This window comes from Dasypus novemcinctus, chromosome 14 (assembly GCF_030445035.2).
Source record: "Dasypus novemcinctus isolate mDasNov1 chromosome 14, mDasNov1.1.hap2, whole genome shotgun sequence".
Taxonomy (NCBI): Eukaryota; Metazoa; Chordata; class Mammalia; order Cingulata; family Dasypodidae; genus Dasypus; species Dasypus novemcinctus.
Genome location: NC_080686.1, coordinates 62,380,488 through 62,398,459, shown reverse-complemented (window position 1 = coordinate 62,398,459; position 17,972 = coordinate 62,380,488). Strand labels below are relative to the sequence as shown.

The window sequence follows — 17,972 nt, the reverse complement described above, 5'->3', positions numbered from 1 at the left end:
TTGAGGGAACTGTAACAAGCACCATGACAGATTTGTGTCAGAAACAAAATACCCATTACCAATTTTACTACGAAGGATGGATTTAAAAATTTTAATCTCAGAACACAGATATCTCCAAAATGGAATCCTCAATGGGCAGAGTACACAGTAGGATGAGAAGAGAAGAAAATCAAGTTATGTGCCAGATACAGTGGCAGAAATCTCTTAAATTTAAGCTCATCGAAACTATAGGATATTCCTTCTAGGTTGGTACATTTCTCTATCCTACAGATCCTGATTTTATTGACACCTAAATATATTACCAAGACTTAAAGTTGAAATATTGGTAAAATTATAAAGTGATCACAAAATACACTTCCTTTGCTTTCTCTGAACAATAATTTCAGGATCTTTATTCAGAACCTACAGTTACTTTGATTTAATATTATAGACATGATTTCCATATTTTTCATTAAAATTGCAAAATAAATTCCAAAAAGTGATAAGGTAAGTTTTTAAAATAAATTGTATTATCATGGAATATGATGGAATATGAACAAATTTGAGGGTTCTGCAGCATACCTGACTTTTATAAGGTCGGTTTTCTTACGTGCTAAGTGGTCTTGCAGGAGAAAAAAATTCATTTAAACTCAATTCTATTTTTAGGACTAAAGCCAAGGAGATTAATTTCGTTTTATATTTAAGAAATAGCCTCTGCCTAGAGGGCAGCCGGCTTGGCAGAATATTCAATGACCTCACCAAGAGCCTTTGAAACATACTGGCATTAGACAACATATTTGCAGCATTCAATACCACTGAAGCATAACATAATGCATCCTGACATAATTCAGTTTTTAAAACAAAACTCATTCGCTAGCCCCATAAAATAATGATAAACAATGTAATAGTTTGAATAATATAAAATAGGAACATGGACATTCATCCATTCAATATATTTATGAGCATTTCAACTGCACTAGATACTTTAAGAGACATAATGACAAACTAGATATGATCCCTTTTTTTTGGAACTTAGAATCTAAAAAGGGGGACAAGATATGAACACATAGTTAAAATGTGAGGAATAAAGTGATAAACAGCATTAAAGTCATATCCTGAAATGCTATAGGATTTCAGAAGAACGTGGTACCACATTTGGATATGACACCCAGGAAAGAGTTACAGACTAAATGTCATTTTAACTGATCTGGAAATGTGGTAGCATTTCAGTTGGCAGAGAAGGGGGGAACCACATGAGAAGGGAGAGGTACTGAAGTGAGATGTCATAAGCTCATTTGGGAAATGGTAAATAGACCAGTTTGACTAGAGTACAGTCCATGCATAAGGACAGTAAGGGAAAGTAGGCAGGCTGCTGGTTATGTGGGGTCCTCAAGTGGGAGGAGAGAATGAAGGCTGAAATTCCATTGAGGAGGCTCCTTTAGTGGCCCAGACATTTGCATGTGAGAGACAAGGGGAGGGAAGGAAATCAATAATTCTTAAGAGCTTACTATGTATAAGGCAATTACGAGCTTCAGCTATAATATCCCATTTAATTCTCACAAGAACTCTGAAAGGAAGATAACACTAACTCCAAAGTTCAATTGAGGAAATTGAGGCTGAAAGAGATCATTCGCCTAAGGTCACTGAGAGTAAAAAACGGGATAAGAGCCCATACCTCAAAGAACCTATTTTCTGTACCTCACCAAGCTGATAAAGAACACTTTATCAGCTTTCATAATCCCTGCAGTTCAGGATCAGCGGTTCAGTATTTTGGCTGTGCTTCTAATACAGACCTACAGATAAGTACATACAACAGGAGAATAATTTTGACAACATAGAGGTTCTCCTTGAAAGCCAAAATTAAGAAGTCTCTTCTACCCCAAAAAGCCACAGATGCTTCCCCACTAAACTGAGATCTTCTTAAAGGTGGAGAGTGTCTTACTCGTCTATGAATCCCTAGGAACAAGCACAGGGCATGGCACTGAAGAAGCTATCACAGTTAATCAAACTTGAGGTTCATGTTACATATTTTCTGTTCTCAACAGAAGCTCCAGGGAAACAGTATCAGTAGTTTGTGTTGTTCCAAGGTTGTAGCTCAGAGAGTTGTTTCCATAGATGAGGCCCATCCCAAGCCCTGGGACCAATTCTGCTCTTAGGAAAATAAAAGGATTTGATCAGAAGCTCAGCATCATGGCATCAGTTCTGCCCTGTTCTTCAATCCCAGTCGTCAATACTGGTGTTTTGTTGCCTCTTACCGCTGGGGCCAAGCTCTCCCTTTCAACCTCTGGTAGCTGCAACCCTGTTTTGCTTCCTGGGCCAACATCCCTGGCCTTGAATTCTGACCATATCTCAGTTTTTTCTCTCTCCAACAAGATATGAAACATGGTAGGTGATACCAACCTCTGCGTGTTGAAACCTGTGCTCCCTTTATAAAGGCTTTGCTTGCATGCAAATCCACTGCCATGGCCTTTGCAACTGTTTCATATGTCCTGGCCCACTCCAACTGGTCTGTAGAGTCATCAGATCCCAGCACCCCACTCACTCACCTGTTCTGGTCTGTGCTTCTGCTTGAGGAAATGGGTTTTTTAACAACGGTTGTCATAGTAATAGAGATGTTATCGGCATCCAGGGATTGTTCTACACTTTTTTTTTTTAAGATTTATTTCTCTCCTCTTCCTGCCCCACCCCGGTTGTCTGTTCTGTGTGTCTATTTGCTGCGTCTTCTTTGTCTGCTTCTGTTGTTGTCAGCGGCACGGGAATCTGTGTCTCTTTTTGTTGCATTATCTTGTTGTGTCAGCTCTCTGTGTGGGCGGTGGCATTCCTGGGTAGGCTGCACTTTCTTTTGCGCTGGATGGCTCTCCTTACGGGGCGCACTCCTTGCACGTGGGACTCCCCTATGTGGGGTACACCCCTGTGTGGCAGGGCATTCCTTGCGTGCATCAGCACTGCGCATGGGCCAGCTGCACACGGGTCAAGGAGGCCCGGGATTTGAACTGCGGACCTCCCATGTGGTAGACAGACGCCCTAACCACTGGGCCAAGTCCGCCGCCAAGAGATCTGAATTTTATTTCAAGTGTTAGAGGATGCCATCACAGGGTTTTATGTTAGAGGAATGACGTGATTTGACCTATATTTTTAAAAGATCACTTTAGCTGCTATTTGGAGAATACATTACAGGAAGCCAAGAAGAGAAGCATAAATACCATTAGGAAACTTCTGAAGTAGTGACAAATGATGAACTCAAGTTGTACTAGTGGACATAGAGAAATAGAATAGGAACATATTTTGGACATAGAACCATGAGGACATGATGATGGATTAGATGTTGTGAGTTAGGGAAAGAGAGGAATCAGGGATGACTCCTAGGTTTTGAGTGGATGGCTGTGCTACCTAGTTATAGGCAGAAAACCAAGGAAGAAATACATTGTAGGAGAAATTTAGATCAGTAGAATATTAATTAGTAGAATAATAGATTTGTGATATCCACAATGATATTTTACATTAAACTCAGGGAACTGATAAGCAATAAACTTTCACAAAATCATAGGGAATGGGATCATTGGTGAGAAGGTTTTCTTCTTAGCCTAACTCAAACCTCAAGACCATTTTCAGCTCTGGATATAAAACAAAAATTACAGTCATTCATTTCTGGCCTTACTGGGTATATTTCATTTCCTAGGGCAGTTCTAGGAACTCTGAAGACGATGAGCATGTGGCAGACATTCAATAAATATGTAATGAACTGAAAGACACCTGCTTGTTCCATTACAGTTAGAGACCATGTAACATACCCACAATAGTCCCAGGAGAAGAACTGAGAACTCCTGATATTGCCACATATCCTGCATCTGCTACCCTTATTTTAAAATTTCTATTGCATACATCTGTGTGTGTGTGGTGGGTGCGTGTATCTGTCTGATATTATTAATGAAGGAATACATGCTCTCCAAACATTTTTCTTAATATATCATCAGCACTTCCCCACACCACTTTTAACTTTGAAATGAATAGTCATTATATACCTGAAGCACATCACTGAGGTCTGCTGTGCTAATATCTGGATCCTCTGTAGTGTTGAAGGGCACAGGAGTTATTCGTACAAGGGTAAGCACTCTAGGCTCCGGATATCTCCATAACATCATCCCTGGACTATCTTCTGTTTCATTATAAAACAAGACTTCATAGACAGCAGGCAGTTTCAAAAGTTCTGTCAAATGAACATATAATTAACTGCATGCTTTTAAAGGGGAACATGTTGGTTTATTAAAACAAGAAAAAAGCAAAAGGATAAGAGAAAAGATTATAAAGAAGCCAGTTGGTCATTTTTATACAGTTTGAGAAAGCAAGCAAGAATTTCCTCTTAAGAGCGATTGAATGGTTATTTTACTATATTTGTACTGCAAGTATTAATGTACTTTTGCTGTTTGATCACCACACAGATATTTCAGCTATTGCTACTTACCAGCATCTTGTATATATTGAAATAGGCCTGTCCGTAGATCATCTGAACTTTGTTCACTTTTAAAGGTCTGATTCTTTTCCATAGGGAATGATTTTTGAGACACTGGTTCAGAAACTTGCACTTCAAAATCTCCTTCCTTATTAAGGTATTCATTAAGTAATTCATGTAGAAGAACTAAACAATTCAAATGTTCTTGACCCCAGAAGACCTTTAAAAGCATATGAAAAATGTTAGTGGTTTTTAAATACAAACATTTCATGGGTAAACATAGGTAAAATCATATTTGAATTAATGCAAGACTATAATTATGCTCAATTTAATTATAATACCTAAGCTTTTTGCAATTTCTAAGAAGTAATTGACCTACAGGATGAAATTCTATTACTTGAATAAATATATAAGGAAAATCAGTTACATCATCTAATGTGCAAATAACAATCAATTTTAAATGCTGATTAATAATGAAATTATGTTGCTATGAAGTAATGTTTAGGAATTATCTTCTCTTAAATTAGCTAAGAGAAAGTCTGAGAGAAGGCAATGAAGATCTTCTAGGCTAAAATGTTAACATAATATGATAATAATATTATTTTTTGGTATTGTTAAGTGCTTCACATAGAGGTGAAATCTGAAGCCTTTCACAAGATCAGTAACTTTGACAAAACTATAGGTAGACTGACAAAGAAAAAAGGGAGAGACCATAAATAACTAAAAAAATGAAAGGTGGGGGGCATTAACATGGACCTTGTGAAAGAACTTCCTATCTTTTGTCAAGAGATCAACAAAACATATTTTGATTACAGGATTCCTTTCTTTGCATTTTTATTCCTCAGTAAAAGAGAGACTATGCTCAATGAACCTGAATTTAGAAGTCTCCCAACATCTGTGTTTAGTGAGACTGTGACAACCCCACAGCATTCTACAGTCCTAAGAATCAACTGTATAGGAATACAGTAAAGTTTGAAATAAAAGGCCTTGTTGTTTCTTTTAATGGAGATCAGGATTCCTTTTTCTGGATGTGAAGAATATTAGTCTATAACAGACGCATGACCAGTGAGTAATAATAATCGGTATCAAAGGATGAGAGATTTCATAAAATTTAAGTTCTCTGACTATACTGCATAAAAGCAATACAACTATTAATTCTAAGAGAATTAGATAACAGAGAAAAGAGAAAAGAATATATGGAAGTAGAAAAGATTAGCTCTACACCTAGGCTTAAGTCTTGCTCTCTGGACTTAAGAAATGAAAGTAAGGGGCATGACACCAAGTCTACTTTTGTTTTCCTCATTCTTAAATGATGAAGAGACAGTGGCTTTATAATATAGAGTTGATATGCCTTGTTTTTGCTTTTGCTGTTATTTGTGATGTGGTGTTACTTTGCTACCTTAGGAAAAAAGGTAACATAATTAGTGCTCTTGATAAAGCAATACAAAACCAAATTTTTATTGGGAAAAATGTGAAGATCTCTGATAGGTGCTGAAAATTTCCAAAGCAACACCAAGCAAGGTGTTAGAATGCTTCCCAAATGTAGCTCTGTATCATTAAGAAAACTGGTGAAAAGTTGAGGCAATACAAGTTTAAGATGCAGGAGAAATTCATGTCTACTATGGCTCCATTATATATAATATGGCTCCATTATAAACAATAAATTAATTTTAAGATTCTATCATTGTGACTCTCTAAAGCCTTTTAGAGTCCTGTCAAGTATGGAGGACAATTCATGTTAATTTTAGGTATAGGGGAGTGGATGTGGCTGAAGTGGTAGAGCACCTGCTTCCAAGTATGAGGTTCTGGGTTCAATCCCTTGTACCTCCTAAAAAACAAACAAAACAAATGAAAAAAAAAAACAACTCTCATGGAGGAGTGGATGTAGCTCAGTGGTTGAGGGCCTGCCTCCCATGTATGAAATCCTGGATTCAATCCCTGATACCTCAAAAAAAAAAAAGATCAGAAATAAATTTATTCAAGTGGAAAATCATGAAAAAATAAGTCAGGAATGTGTATTCCTTACTTGACTATAAGACAAACTATAAGAAGCTGCAATGTGTCTTATATGTCAAATGTTAGTACTTGGCCATCATAGTATCTAAGGAACCTGCTATGAGGAGATGGCTCTTACATATTGCTAATAACACTGTGCTTTGGGCAGATTAACTGTAATTAATAAAGTTCAAACTTTAAAAAAAAGTTTAATAATCCAGTAGCTTCATTCCTAGGTATATACAGAAGAAAAATGAAAACATCTATTCATGTAAAAACTTGTGTATAAAAATGTTCGCAGCAGCATTATTCATAATAGCCAAATTAGAAACCCAAATGTCCATCAACAGAGGAATGGATAAACAAAATGTAGTGTATCCATACAATGAAATATTATTCGGCCATAAAAAGAAATGAAGTATTGATACATGCTACAACATGGATGGACTTTAAAAACATTCTCAGTGAAAGAACCTAGTCACAAAAAGACCAATATTCTATTATTCCATTTATATGAAATGTCAAGAATAGGAAAACCTAGAGAGACAGAAAATAAATTAATGGTTACCTAGGGCTGGATGGAAAGCTGGGAGTAATAGTGAGTGACTGCTAGTGGGTAAAGGGTTTTTTAAATGGGGGAGGGGGTGTGATGAAAATGTAAATACTGTGGCAATGGTTGCACAAGTCTACGAATATACTTAAAAAACAATGAATTGTACACTTTAAAATAGGTGAATTTTATGGTATGTGAATTATATTTCAATAAAACTGTTTTTTAAAAAGTTTAATAAGGGAAGCAGACTTGGCCCAATGGATAGGGCATCCGTCTACCACCTGGGAGGTCCATGGTTCAAACCCTGGACCTTCTTGACCCATTTTGGAGCTGGTCCGTTGCAGTACTGATGTGCGCAAGGAGTGCCCTGCCACGCAAGGGTGCCCCCCGCGTAGGGGAGCCCCATGCGCAAGGAGTGAGCCCCATAAGGAGAGCCGCCCAGCGCGAAAGAGGGTGCAGCCTGCCCAGGAATGGTGCCGCACACACGGAGAGCTGACACAACAAGATGACGCAACAAAAAGAGACACAGATTTCTGTGACCCTGACAACAACAGAAGTGGACAAAGAAGAACATGCAGCAAATAGACACAGAGAACAGACAACTGGGTGGGGGAGAGGGGAGAGAAATAAATAAATCTTTAAAAAATAAAAAGTTTAATAAGAGAGCAATCTGACAATACCCTTTCTCACCACACCAAGATTTAACATTTAGACAAGTGGTTTTAAAAATCAACTAAAGTTTAGTTAAAATCTTATGAGAAAAATAGCCAATCCCTCACAGACCTGTAGCAGTCCTCCTCTTAAATCAATGGATATTTTTGGTATTGATTGTTCTGGGCCTGGATTGCCACTGTGTTTACACCATTCAGCTTCCAGATTAACAGTAGCACAACAAGGTCCTATCAGAACTCGACTTCTTTCTCTGAGACTTGTTTTAAGGAGAAAATCATTTATGGTGAGTAGAAATGATGACCCAAGAATCATGCCTGGGGGAAAAAAAAAGAAATGAAGAGGGATAGATACATAATTCTCTCTTGCCCAAAATAGTATGTTTGGAGAAGGATCTATTTTTTAAAAAAGAAAGTTCATGCATCCTGTGTTAGTCTTCTTTTTTACAGTTCTACCACACTTTGATGCCATTTATATAGAATTCTTGTTATGAAGCAGGTATACCTCATTCACATTCTTAACAAAGAAATACTTGCCAAAACATTATGACTTTTTCCATGTGTAAGCATTTTAAGTTTTATGGCTAGAAACATTTTCATTAAATTGTGCAAGTTTTTCAAACACTACATTACAAATAACAACAGCTGCTTCATTTGTCTATTGTTAATATGATGGGAAAGGCCAATTTTCTGTGATTTCTTTCTTATAGTAACAATACATTACTTTGGTAGATACTCAAGTTTTGGCTGCCCTATGTTAAAATTAAAACAATCAAAATATATAACATGTGTTTCCTAAAAAATTTAGTTTAATCCAAACTTCACACATCATAACCATTTGAAGTTTACAAAGACTTAAAAAGATAATGGCAGGTCAGATTTATGAGAAAAGCTATATGCTATGGTTCAAAGTAAATACATCCAGGAAAGGAGTACACTCTAAAATGTAGGTTTTCTTTTGAACTTAAACTAGGATTGTAGATAAAAACCTTTTCATAAAACCAATGGCACACTTTAAGATATTTAGATGCAAAGTTACAGTGGTGGGTTAGCTTTCTTCCCAAGAAGCTCGTATTCTGAATTGTCACTGTAAATATTGAATTTCACCAGACCATGTTTGTAACGCCCATGGCTTATTTTTCTAATGATATTTGATCCTCCAAAAAATGAAAGATTAAAAATCACCTTAGTTCCACAGTATGCACATGTTTTACAGTAAAGTACCCACACTGAATTTTCAATTCTATTGAGGTTTGAAAACTTCATATATGTTGTATTTTCCTACCGTAGATATAAGACGTACAACTTTTAATCCTCCACACAAAGCATCACACCCACAAAAGCATTAGGGATGAAACTTTTGTTAAAAATTATCATTGTAAAATCAATTACTTAAATTTTCTCATCAAATATATTTTGGTACTGAGACTTCCATTTCAAATATAGAGTTTTCTTGATTCAAAGCTACATTTTGGGAAAGCAGACTTGGCTCAATTGATGGGGCATCCGCCTACCACAGGGGAGGTCTGCGGTTCAAACCCCGGGCCTCCTTGACCCATGTGGAGCTGGCCCACGTGCAGTGCTGATGTGCGCAGGGAGTGCCGTGCCATGCAGGGTGTCTCCCGCGTAGGGGAGCCCCACGCGTGGGAAGTGCACCCTGTGGGGAGAGCCGCCCAGCGCAAAAGAAAGTACAGCCTGCCCAGGAGTGGCGCCGCACACACGGAAAGCTGACATAGCAAGATGATGCAACAAGGGGAGACACAGATTCCCAGTGCTGCTGATAAAGATGGAAGCAGTCACAGAGGAATGCGCAGTGGGTGGACGCAGAGAGCAGACAACTGGGGTGGGGGGTGGGGGGGGAAGGAGGAGAAATAAATAAATAAATAAATCTTAAAAAAAAAAAAAAGCTACATTTTGCTCGACTAAAAAAAACCCAGAAATTAAAAAAAATAGAAACTGGCAAAAAAATAGCCAAGAATAAAAAATAATCTTTATTAATGGAGTCTATAACTTGTCATAACTTCCTCACTTAATTTCATTACATTTTCCTAAAATAATTCAGACTTCTCAACAGTAAATATCTACTAAGTGAAACACAGCAATTCATTATCCAGAAATTTGTCATAATGGGAAAATAAAAGTACAGGCTTAATTCAGTAATATCATCCAGAAGCGGAGCATTAATGGAACACTAGGATTACATCACCTTTTATTCTCAAATACAAACATCTCCATACCACCCTACACTGGTATATCTAATTATCTGGTGGTAATCTTAATGTGAATGTCCTATTGGTTCCTCAAACACAAAGTGTTTCATATCAGAGGCCTCTTAGATTACTGGTATTTAAGGGTTATAATTCTGTCTTCGGGCACCCAGATTGAAAAATCTTGGGGCCCTTTTTGAGGACACTTACTGTTTTGGATAAGTTTCCAAGACTTATCAATTTCTATTTCATTCTATCCAACTCCATTCAGCACAACTCCATTATTGCAAAACATCAGGGAAGAGAGACCTGACTGATCTAAGTGGCTGAAAGGACAGACCACATCATCTTCAAGCTGCAGTGGCCTGGGAGGCAAGGACCATGCCATTCGGTACAGTGATGGGCCATAGTAGTTGCTCAGAACATGTCCATTAAACTGAGTTGAAAGTTCAGAATCAGATCCTATTTTCAGTTGCTTCAAAATTTCCTAATTTTGACAGACAGGAGATAAAAGTACTTAAGGGAAGGAATAGATGTAGCTAAAGTAATAGGGTGCCCACTTCCCACATGGGAGGTCCTGGGTTTGGGTTCTGTTGCCTTCTAAAGAAGAAAAGCAGACCAACCAGTAAGATGCTGCAATCAGCAGATGCCACAACCAGCAGGGAGCAGAAGTGGCTCAAGTGGTTTAGCACTTGCCTCCCACATGGGAGGTTCTGGGTTTGCTTCCTAGTGCTTCCAAAAGAAGACAAGCAGACAATGAGCAGAGAGAGGAGGCAGCCATCTCAGGGATGGAGGGTGGTGGGAATAAAAATAATTAAATAAATAAATAAATAAAACACAAATTTCACATTTTAAAAAAAGTACTTAAATCTTTGCCATTGTTCATTTTTAAAAATTAATTTATTGAAGTATATCACTCATAAACATACATAAACAATAAGTGTATAATAACAGTTGTGAACTTACAGAACATATATAACATCATGCAGGACTCTCTTAACTCACCTGACCACCAATAATTTGCACTGTTGTTAAACCTTTTTAACTAATGATTAAAGAGCATTGTCAAAATATTATTACTAACCAAAGTATTTTCCCCCAACCAACCCTATTATCTTTATATCCTTTATATATGAATATACATAAGCAATAACTATATAGTAAAAGTTGTGAACTTTCAAAGCAAACATGCATAACATCATACAGGGGTCCCATAGATCAATCCTCCACCAACACTTTGCATTGCTGTGAGACATTTGTTACAAATTATGAAAGAATATTGTCAAAATCTTACAACTAATCATAGCCCTTATCTTACATTTTGGTGTGTTTTCCCCCTAACCCACCCTATTATTAGTTTTAAAATATATTTTTTATGATAGAAGTTGTACACTTATAAAACAATCATGCACATTTGCAGAATTCCCAAACAATACTCTTCCATCAACATACCACACTGCAATGGAACATTTGCTACAGATAGATAATATCATCTGATTGTCACCATGTCCATAGGATACATTTGGATCACATTTTCCATACTGCCTCATTATCAACACAGTACATCTTTCCCATAGATACAAGATTATATTGTTACTGTTAACCACCGTCCACAGGTCACTCCAGCTGTATTTTTCCCATGCTTCTCCACATTTCCAGCACCCTGCAGTAGTGATATACGTTTGCTCTAGCTCACAAAAGACATTCTTGCATCTGTACCATCAACCACAGTTCTCATCTACCTCTTGGTTTACTGCACTATTCAGTTCCTAGATTATTCTCTAGCATTCTGTCAACTGGCATTTACATACTTAGACTACCATTTTCAGTCACAGCCCCACTTATAAACTAGCTGTTACTATGTGTTACCATCCACTGTATACATTTCCACACTTTTACAGTAAAGCTAATTAAAACTTCTACATACATTAAACATCAGTAGTCCATCTCAGTCCTCCTCTTATCTCCTTTAAGAATCCGCCACCTACCACCGGGTCTTGAAGATATTTTCCTACAATTTCTTCTATAAGTTTTATTGTTCTTGCTCTTATTTTTCGGTTTTTGATCCATTTTTGACTAATTTTTGGATAAGGTGTGAGATAGGGGTCTTTTCCTTCTTTTGGCTATGGATATCCGGTTCTTTCAGCACCATTTGATGAATGGACTGTTCTGCCCAAGCTGCGTGGGTTTGACTGGCTAGTCAAAAATCACTTGACCAAACATGTGAGGGTCTGTTTCTGAACCATCAGTTTGGTTCCATTAGAATACGTGTCTGTCTTTAGGCCAGTACCAAGCTGTTTTTATCACTATAGCTAGGTAATATGATTTAAAGTCTGGAGATGAGGGATTGCTTTTCCTTTTTATGATGTTTCTGGCTATTAGGACCCCCTACCCTTGCAAATAAATTTGATGATCGTGTTTTCAATTTTTTTTTTTAACGCTGGTGGAATTTTTATCAGGACTGCATTGAATCTATATATCAGTATGAGAAGAATTGACATCTTAACGATATTTAGTCTTCTAATCCATGAGCTTGGAATATTCTTCCAGTTATTTAGGCCTTTTTTGATTTCTTTTAACATTGAGTTGCAGTTTTCTGAATACAAGCACTTTACAACTTGGGTTACGTTTATTCCTGACTCTTTGAGTTTTATCTATCATATTTTATTTTATCCATTCTTTTGACAATTTAGTTACTTTTATTGATATAATCTTCATTTCTAGACTCTCTTCCAGGCCTGTCTCCCCTATCTTTTCTTTTCTGGCTGTAGCACACTTTATAGTGTTTCCTGAAAATCTGATCTCTTGCTTAGAAATTCTCTCAGTTTCTGTTTATCTGTGTATATTCGAATCTCACCCTCATTTTTGAAAGACAGTGTTGGTGGATATAAGATTCTAGGCTGGAAGTTTTTCTCTTGTAGTATCTTAAATATATCAGACCACTGTCTTCTTGCCTCCATAGTTTCTGGTGAGAAATCAGCACTTAATCTTAATGGGTATCCCTTATATGTTATGCATTGCTTTTCTCTTGCTGTTCTCAGAATTCTCTCTTTGTTTTGGCCTTTGACATTCTGATGAGTATGTGTCTTGGAGTTGGTCTATTCGGATTTTTTTGGATGGGAGGATGGTGTGCTTCTTGGACATGGACATCTATGTCCTTCAAAAGGGTTGGGAAATTTTCTACCATTATTTCTTCAAATATTCCTTCTGTCTCTCTTTCCTTCTCTTCTCCTTCTGGGACACCATGACATGTATGTTTGTATGCCTTTTACTGTCATTTAGTTTCCTGAGACCTTGTTCAACTTTTGCCATTCTTTACTTCATCTGTTCTTTTGTATGTTCACTTTCAGAGGTCATTTCTTCAAGCTCACCAATCCTTTCTTCTGCCTCCTCAAATCTGCTATTATATGATTCCAATGTTTTAAAATTTCATTTATTGCACCTTTCATTCCCATAAGATTTGCTAATTTTCTATGTATGCTTTCAAATGCTTCTTTGTGCTCATCCAATGTCTTCTTAATATCCTTAATCTCTTTAGCCATATCATTGAATTTATTAAGGAGATTTGTTTGAACATCTATGATTAGTTATCTCAACTCCTTTATGTCATCTGGAGGCTTATCTTGTTTCTTTAACTGGGCTATAGCTTCCTGTTTCTTGGTGTGGATTGTAATTTTTGGTTGGTGTCTTTGCATCTGGCTTTCTACAGAATTTTTCTGGATGCAGTTTTTCTTTTTAGTTTCAAGCTTCCTGCCCTTTCTCCCTTGTTGGTTGTGCAGTGGGAGCCAAGGTTGTAATTGGTGCTATAAGCTGTGGAGGCTCAAGTTGCCTTCATTGTGCCAGGGACCCATGAATGTTTTCCTAACTTTCTCCTTTACCAGGGGTAGGGACAGAGTCACAGCTGTGTGGAATAATCCAAGTTGTGCAGGCCTAGACTGTAGTTGCCCAGAAAAACTGATGAAGCTTCACCCTCCTTTCTCCCCTGCCTGGCGTGGTGATGGAGCTGCAGGTGTGGGCAGCAGTCTATGCAGTGCAGATCCAAGATGACTGTAGTTGCCCCAGGAGACTTCTGATTTTCAGTCTTTGCCAGCCATAGGTACCTGCAGTTACCTGAAAAGGCTGGTGCAGGGCCCACCTGCCTCCTCCCTGCCAGAGGTAGGGCTGAAGCCAAGGCTAGGGCTGCAGGCCAATCTGGGTGAAAGAAACTGGTTCCTGTCATCAGTGTGATTTTCAGTCAGCCCGGCTGCCCCTAGGCTGGGGGCAGAATAAAAATGGCGGCCACCAGCCTCTCTCTGACTTGGGGAGATTCATACCCCAGCTGTTCCCAGGGTTATATCTTAGCCAGCTGATTCTACCAATCAGTAGCCAAAATTGGCAGCCAACTGTCTCCTCCTCCCATTTTTGGGAAATGGAGCTTCCAATTCCAGCTACCATATTCTGTGGGGATGCTGTACAGCTCATGGCAGCTCGTGCCACCAAAATAGGATAATCACCAGGCTCTGCAGCTTGGCTGGTAATTTCCCAGAGCCTGCTGGTGCAGGTCCCCGCAGCTTCCTCCCTGTTGGAGGGAGCGCTGGAGCCTAGGCTAGAGCTGCAATCTGACCTGGATGGAAAGAAGCTGGTCCCCACCAGTACTGTGATTTTCAGTTCTCCTCGCTTCCCTAGTGCCCGGAGCAGAGTTAAGATGGTGGCTACTAGCCACTTTCTGCCTTGGACGGCTTAAGTTTTAGCTGTTCTCAGGATTACACTTTAGCCCGCTGAATTTACTCTCAGTAGCTGAAGTTGGTGCCCAACCATCTCTTCCTCCCCCATTTTTGTGGAGTTTTTAATTCCAGTGATGGAACAGCTCCCGAGGAGGTTTGTGCCTCCAGTGGAGGATGGACACCAGCCTGCAGAGTGTGGAGCGCTCTTCTTATGCATCTTCTCTGCAGATGCACAGTCTCCTCCTTCCATTCCATCAAGTATGTTGCAGGATGCTTCTCTGGCCTCCTGGAGCCCCCAAATAGGTGCTTCAGCTAGCTCCAGATAGCTCTGGGTGTTTACTAACTGCCCTATAGCAGGAGCTAACTCTAGGAGTGCCTTTCTCTGCTGCAGTCTTGCTGGTTGTCTCCTGCCATTGTTCATTTCGCATCACAGTATCACAGAATAATAAGGCTGAATAGAAGAGATTTTAGAAGTCATCTCACAGACCCTCTTTCTTAATTTTTTTTAAGTATCTTCAGATTTATAGAAAAGTTGCACAAATATACTAAGTTCTTAAATGTCCCTCACCCAGCTATGTAACTATAGTACAATTATTGAAATCAGGAAATTAAGATTGATATATCATTAGTCAGCTAAAGATCTTATTCAGATTTTGCTATTTTCCCCTCTAATGTCCTTTTATTGTTCCAGCATCCAACTGAAGATTCCCCACTGAATTTTGTCATTACTTCTTAGTCTCTAATCTGTGACAGATCCTCTCACTCTCTAAGATGTTTGTCATGATCCTGACATTTTGGAAGAGTCCGGGTCAATTATTTTGTAACTTTCTCTCAATTTGGGTTGGCTGATGTTTTCTCATGATTAGAATAAAATTATGCATTTTCGACAAGAATACCACAGAAGTGATGCCCTTCTCACTGCATCATATCATTATTTCTTATGTTTTATTACTGGTAATATTAACTGTCATCATATGTCTAACATAGGGGCCTTCCAGCCTTCTCCATTGTAAAGTCACTATATTTCCCTTTGTAATAATAAATATTTTGTGTGGCGATATTGGAGACTACGCAAATGCCCTCTTTCTCATCAAACTTTCACCAATTAATATTAGCACCTATCAATGGCTCTTGCCTACCAGTAATAATATTACTGTAGTGTGTGTAAATGGCTACATTCTATTTCCCTATTCTTCTACACTTATTAATTGGTATTCTAAAAAAAATAGCTATGCTTTCTACTCTCTTTATTCAATCATTTATATCAGTACAGACTCATGATAATTCAAAACTATCATTATTTACCCTATTGTTTAAATTGAACTACCTTTGGCCACTGAGACCCCTTTAAGTTTGGTTCCTGTATCCTTTCAACATATTTTTTAAGAATTTCCATTTTGGCCACAAAATGTTTTGGGCTAATCTTGTATCTTCTCCATTCCATCTCTGGTATCAGCCATTTCTCCAAAGAGCTTTGGTTTCTGTTGTTAAAGAATGGTTATCTAGAAACCAAAGTTCGTGGGGTAGGTATGCTCATTGCTACTGGGGTGTCACAGCTCCTAGGTACTCTGAGTAGACAGGGTTAAAAAGTGTGTATATGAACTCAGGCATATAACACATTTATATTTCTATCCATCAGTAAATATATTAAAAACCATGAATTCATGCTAAGATTTCTGACTCCAACAAACACCACTGGGTTGGTTCTAGCCTTCTTTTCGTTATCTGTAGGCTCTTTCTCTGATTGTAAGAAACCTACCAAGTATCCCTTTTCATATGCTTGTTTATATCCACCCTAAAATATCATTTCTGAGTGACAAAATTAAAGCAAAAGACTTAACACAGGTGTAAAAAGAACTTTATGGAAATAAAGGTAATAAAAACTGAAAAGCCTATCAAAGCACTGAAAAGATAACCCCTGGAAGGCTCTTTAGAATGGGCTTGACAACATTTGTGCATGGGAGAAAATGAATGAGATTACCTTTCTCGCTCTATAGCAACCATCTTTTATACAAGAATATTTATAAGCATGTGAAAAAAATCTCTTTTTAGAAATAACATAATGCATACAGAATTTGGAACTTTTAGATATTCTGCTATGAAGAGCTATGTCAAAATACTGATATTACATTGTCTAAATTACTTTGAGATTTGGTCTGAAAAAAACAGTTCTAGGAATGACAAAATGTGTATCATTATACCGTATGTATGTTACTCAGGAAGTACCTCTTCTCAAAGAACTTAAGTAGGGTTAATGGAAGGATCTTCTTACCCTCCCCCAGAATTTATACAATTAGAAGCATTTATTGACTGAAGAAAGAATAAAAAAAAAAACAAAAGCTATCCTAGACTTGAATTATCCTAAGAACAAATGCAGAAATGTTGGCAGTTTTTGTACCACTGCATACACTGCTTTGCACATGAACCTTTTCCTATTCTCATACAAACCCTATTCTTTTTAGCTTTGTCAGAGAAAATGGATTGGCCAGAATTCTTAGGAGAATAAAGGGAGAGGTAGGGACTGAAACCTCAGGAAACTGGCCTACAACTAGGAAGCGAAAGGTCAAGCCAACATTTAGGAGCCCGTAACAAGAGAAGAAAATGGATCAGACTCAAGTGTTCTTCTTCCAAGTAGACTAATGCACTGTGGGACAAAATGCTACACAAGTAAAAACGATAAAAAAGTTAACTTCTTAGCATTGGAGGAGGCTGAATAACTTTTTAAAATTTTACCCCTGTGTGTGTTGTATGGCAAATATGAAAAAATGTTTACATTTGTTCTTGTTGGTGAGTACATAGGCATTTGATGTGTTTCCTTTTACCTTTTTTTATTTTCTCCCTAAATTCCCAAAAATAAGAAGTAGGGAGGGAAAGAAAAAAAAACTTGAATATGCTGCAAGAGTTTAAGATGTATAATTATTACTTAAACTTTAAAAGTATGAATATTAAGCCTATTTACCCTATTGCTGATCTCCCCTTCCCCCACCGCCCCAGTTGTCTGTTCTCTGTGTCTATTTGTTGGGTGTTCTTTTTGTCCACTTCTGTTGCTGTCAGCAGCATGGGAATCTGTGTCTTGTTTTTGTCGCGTCATCTTGTTGTGTCAGCTCTCCGTGTGTGCGGTGCCATTCCTGGGCAGGCTGCACTTTGTATCGCGCTGGGTGGCCCTCCTAACGGGGCGCACTCTTTGCACTTGGGGCTCTCCTACCCGAGGGACACCCCTGCGTGGTACGGCACTCCTTGCGCACATCAGCACTGCACATGGGCCAGCTCCACACTGGTCAAGGAGGCCGGGGTTTGAACCACGGATCTCCCATGTGGTAGACTGACGCCCTATCCACTGGGCCAAGTCTGCTTACCCAGGTCATTTTGAAAAACTATTTTTTATAATGATATTTATATAATTAATAAAGAAGTAGT

General features: G+C 38.2%; 1 protein-coding gene across 4 annotated transcripts in view; it reads right to left on the bottom strand.

Moving 5' to 3' along the window:
• VPS13B (vacuolar protein sorting 13 homolog B) overlaps positions 1 to 17,972 on the bottom strand; it is a 1,042,333-nt gene that overhangs the window by 200,067 nt on the left and 824,294 nt on the right. For all 4 annotated transcript variants that reach the window (XM_071207936.1, XM_071207935.1, XM_058275777.1 and 1 more), the window contains 3 exons: positions 7,761 to 7,963; positions 4,442 to 4,649; positions 4,002 to 4,186 (listed from right to left, as the gene is read on the bottom strand). In XM_071207936.1, coding sequence (XP_071064037.1) covers positions 4,002 to 4,186; positions 4,442 to 4,649; positions 7,761 to 7,963 — 596 coding nt within the window. The remainder of the gene's footprint in view (positions 1 to 4,001; positions 4,187 to 4,441; positions 4,650 to 7,760; positions 7,964 to 17,972) is intronic.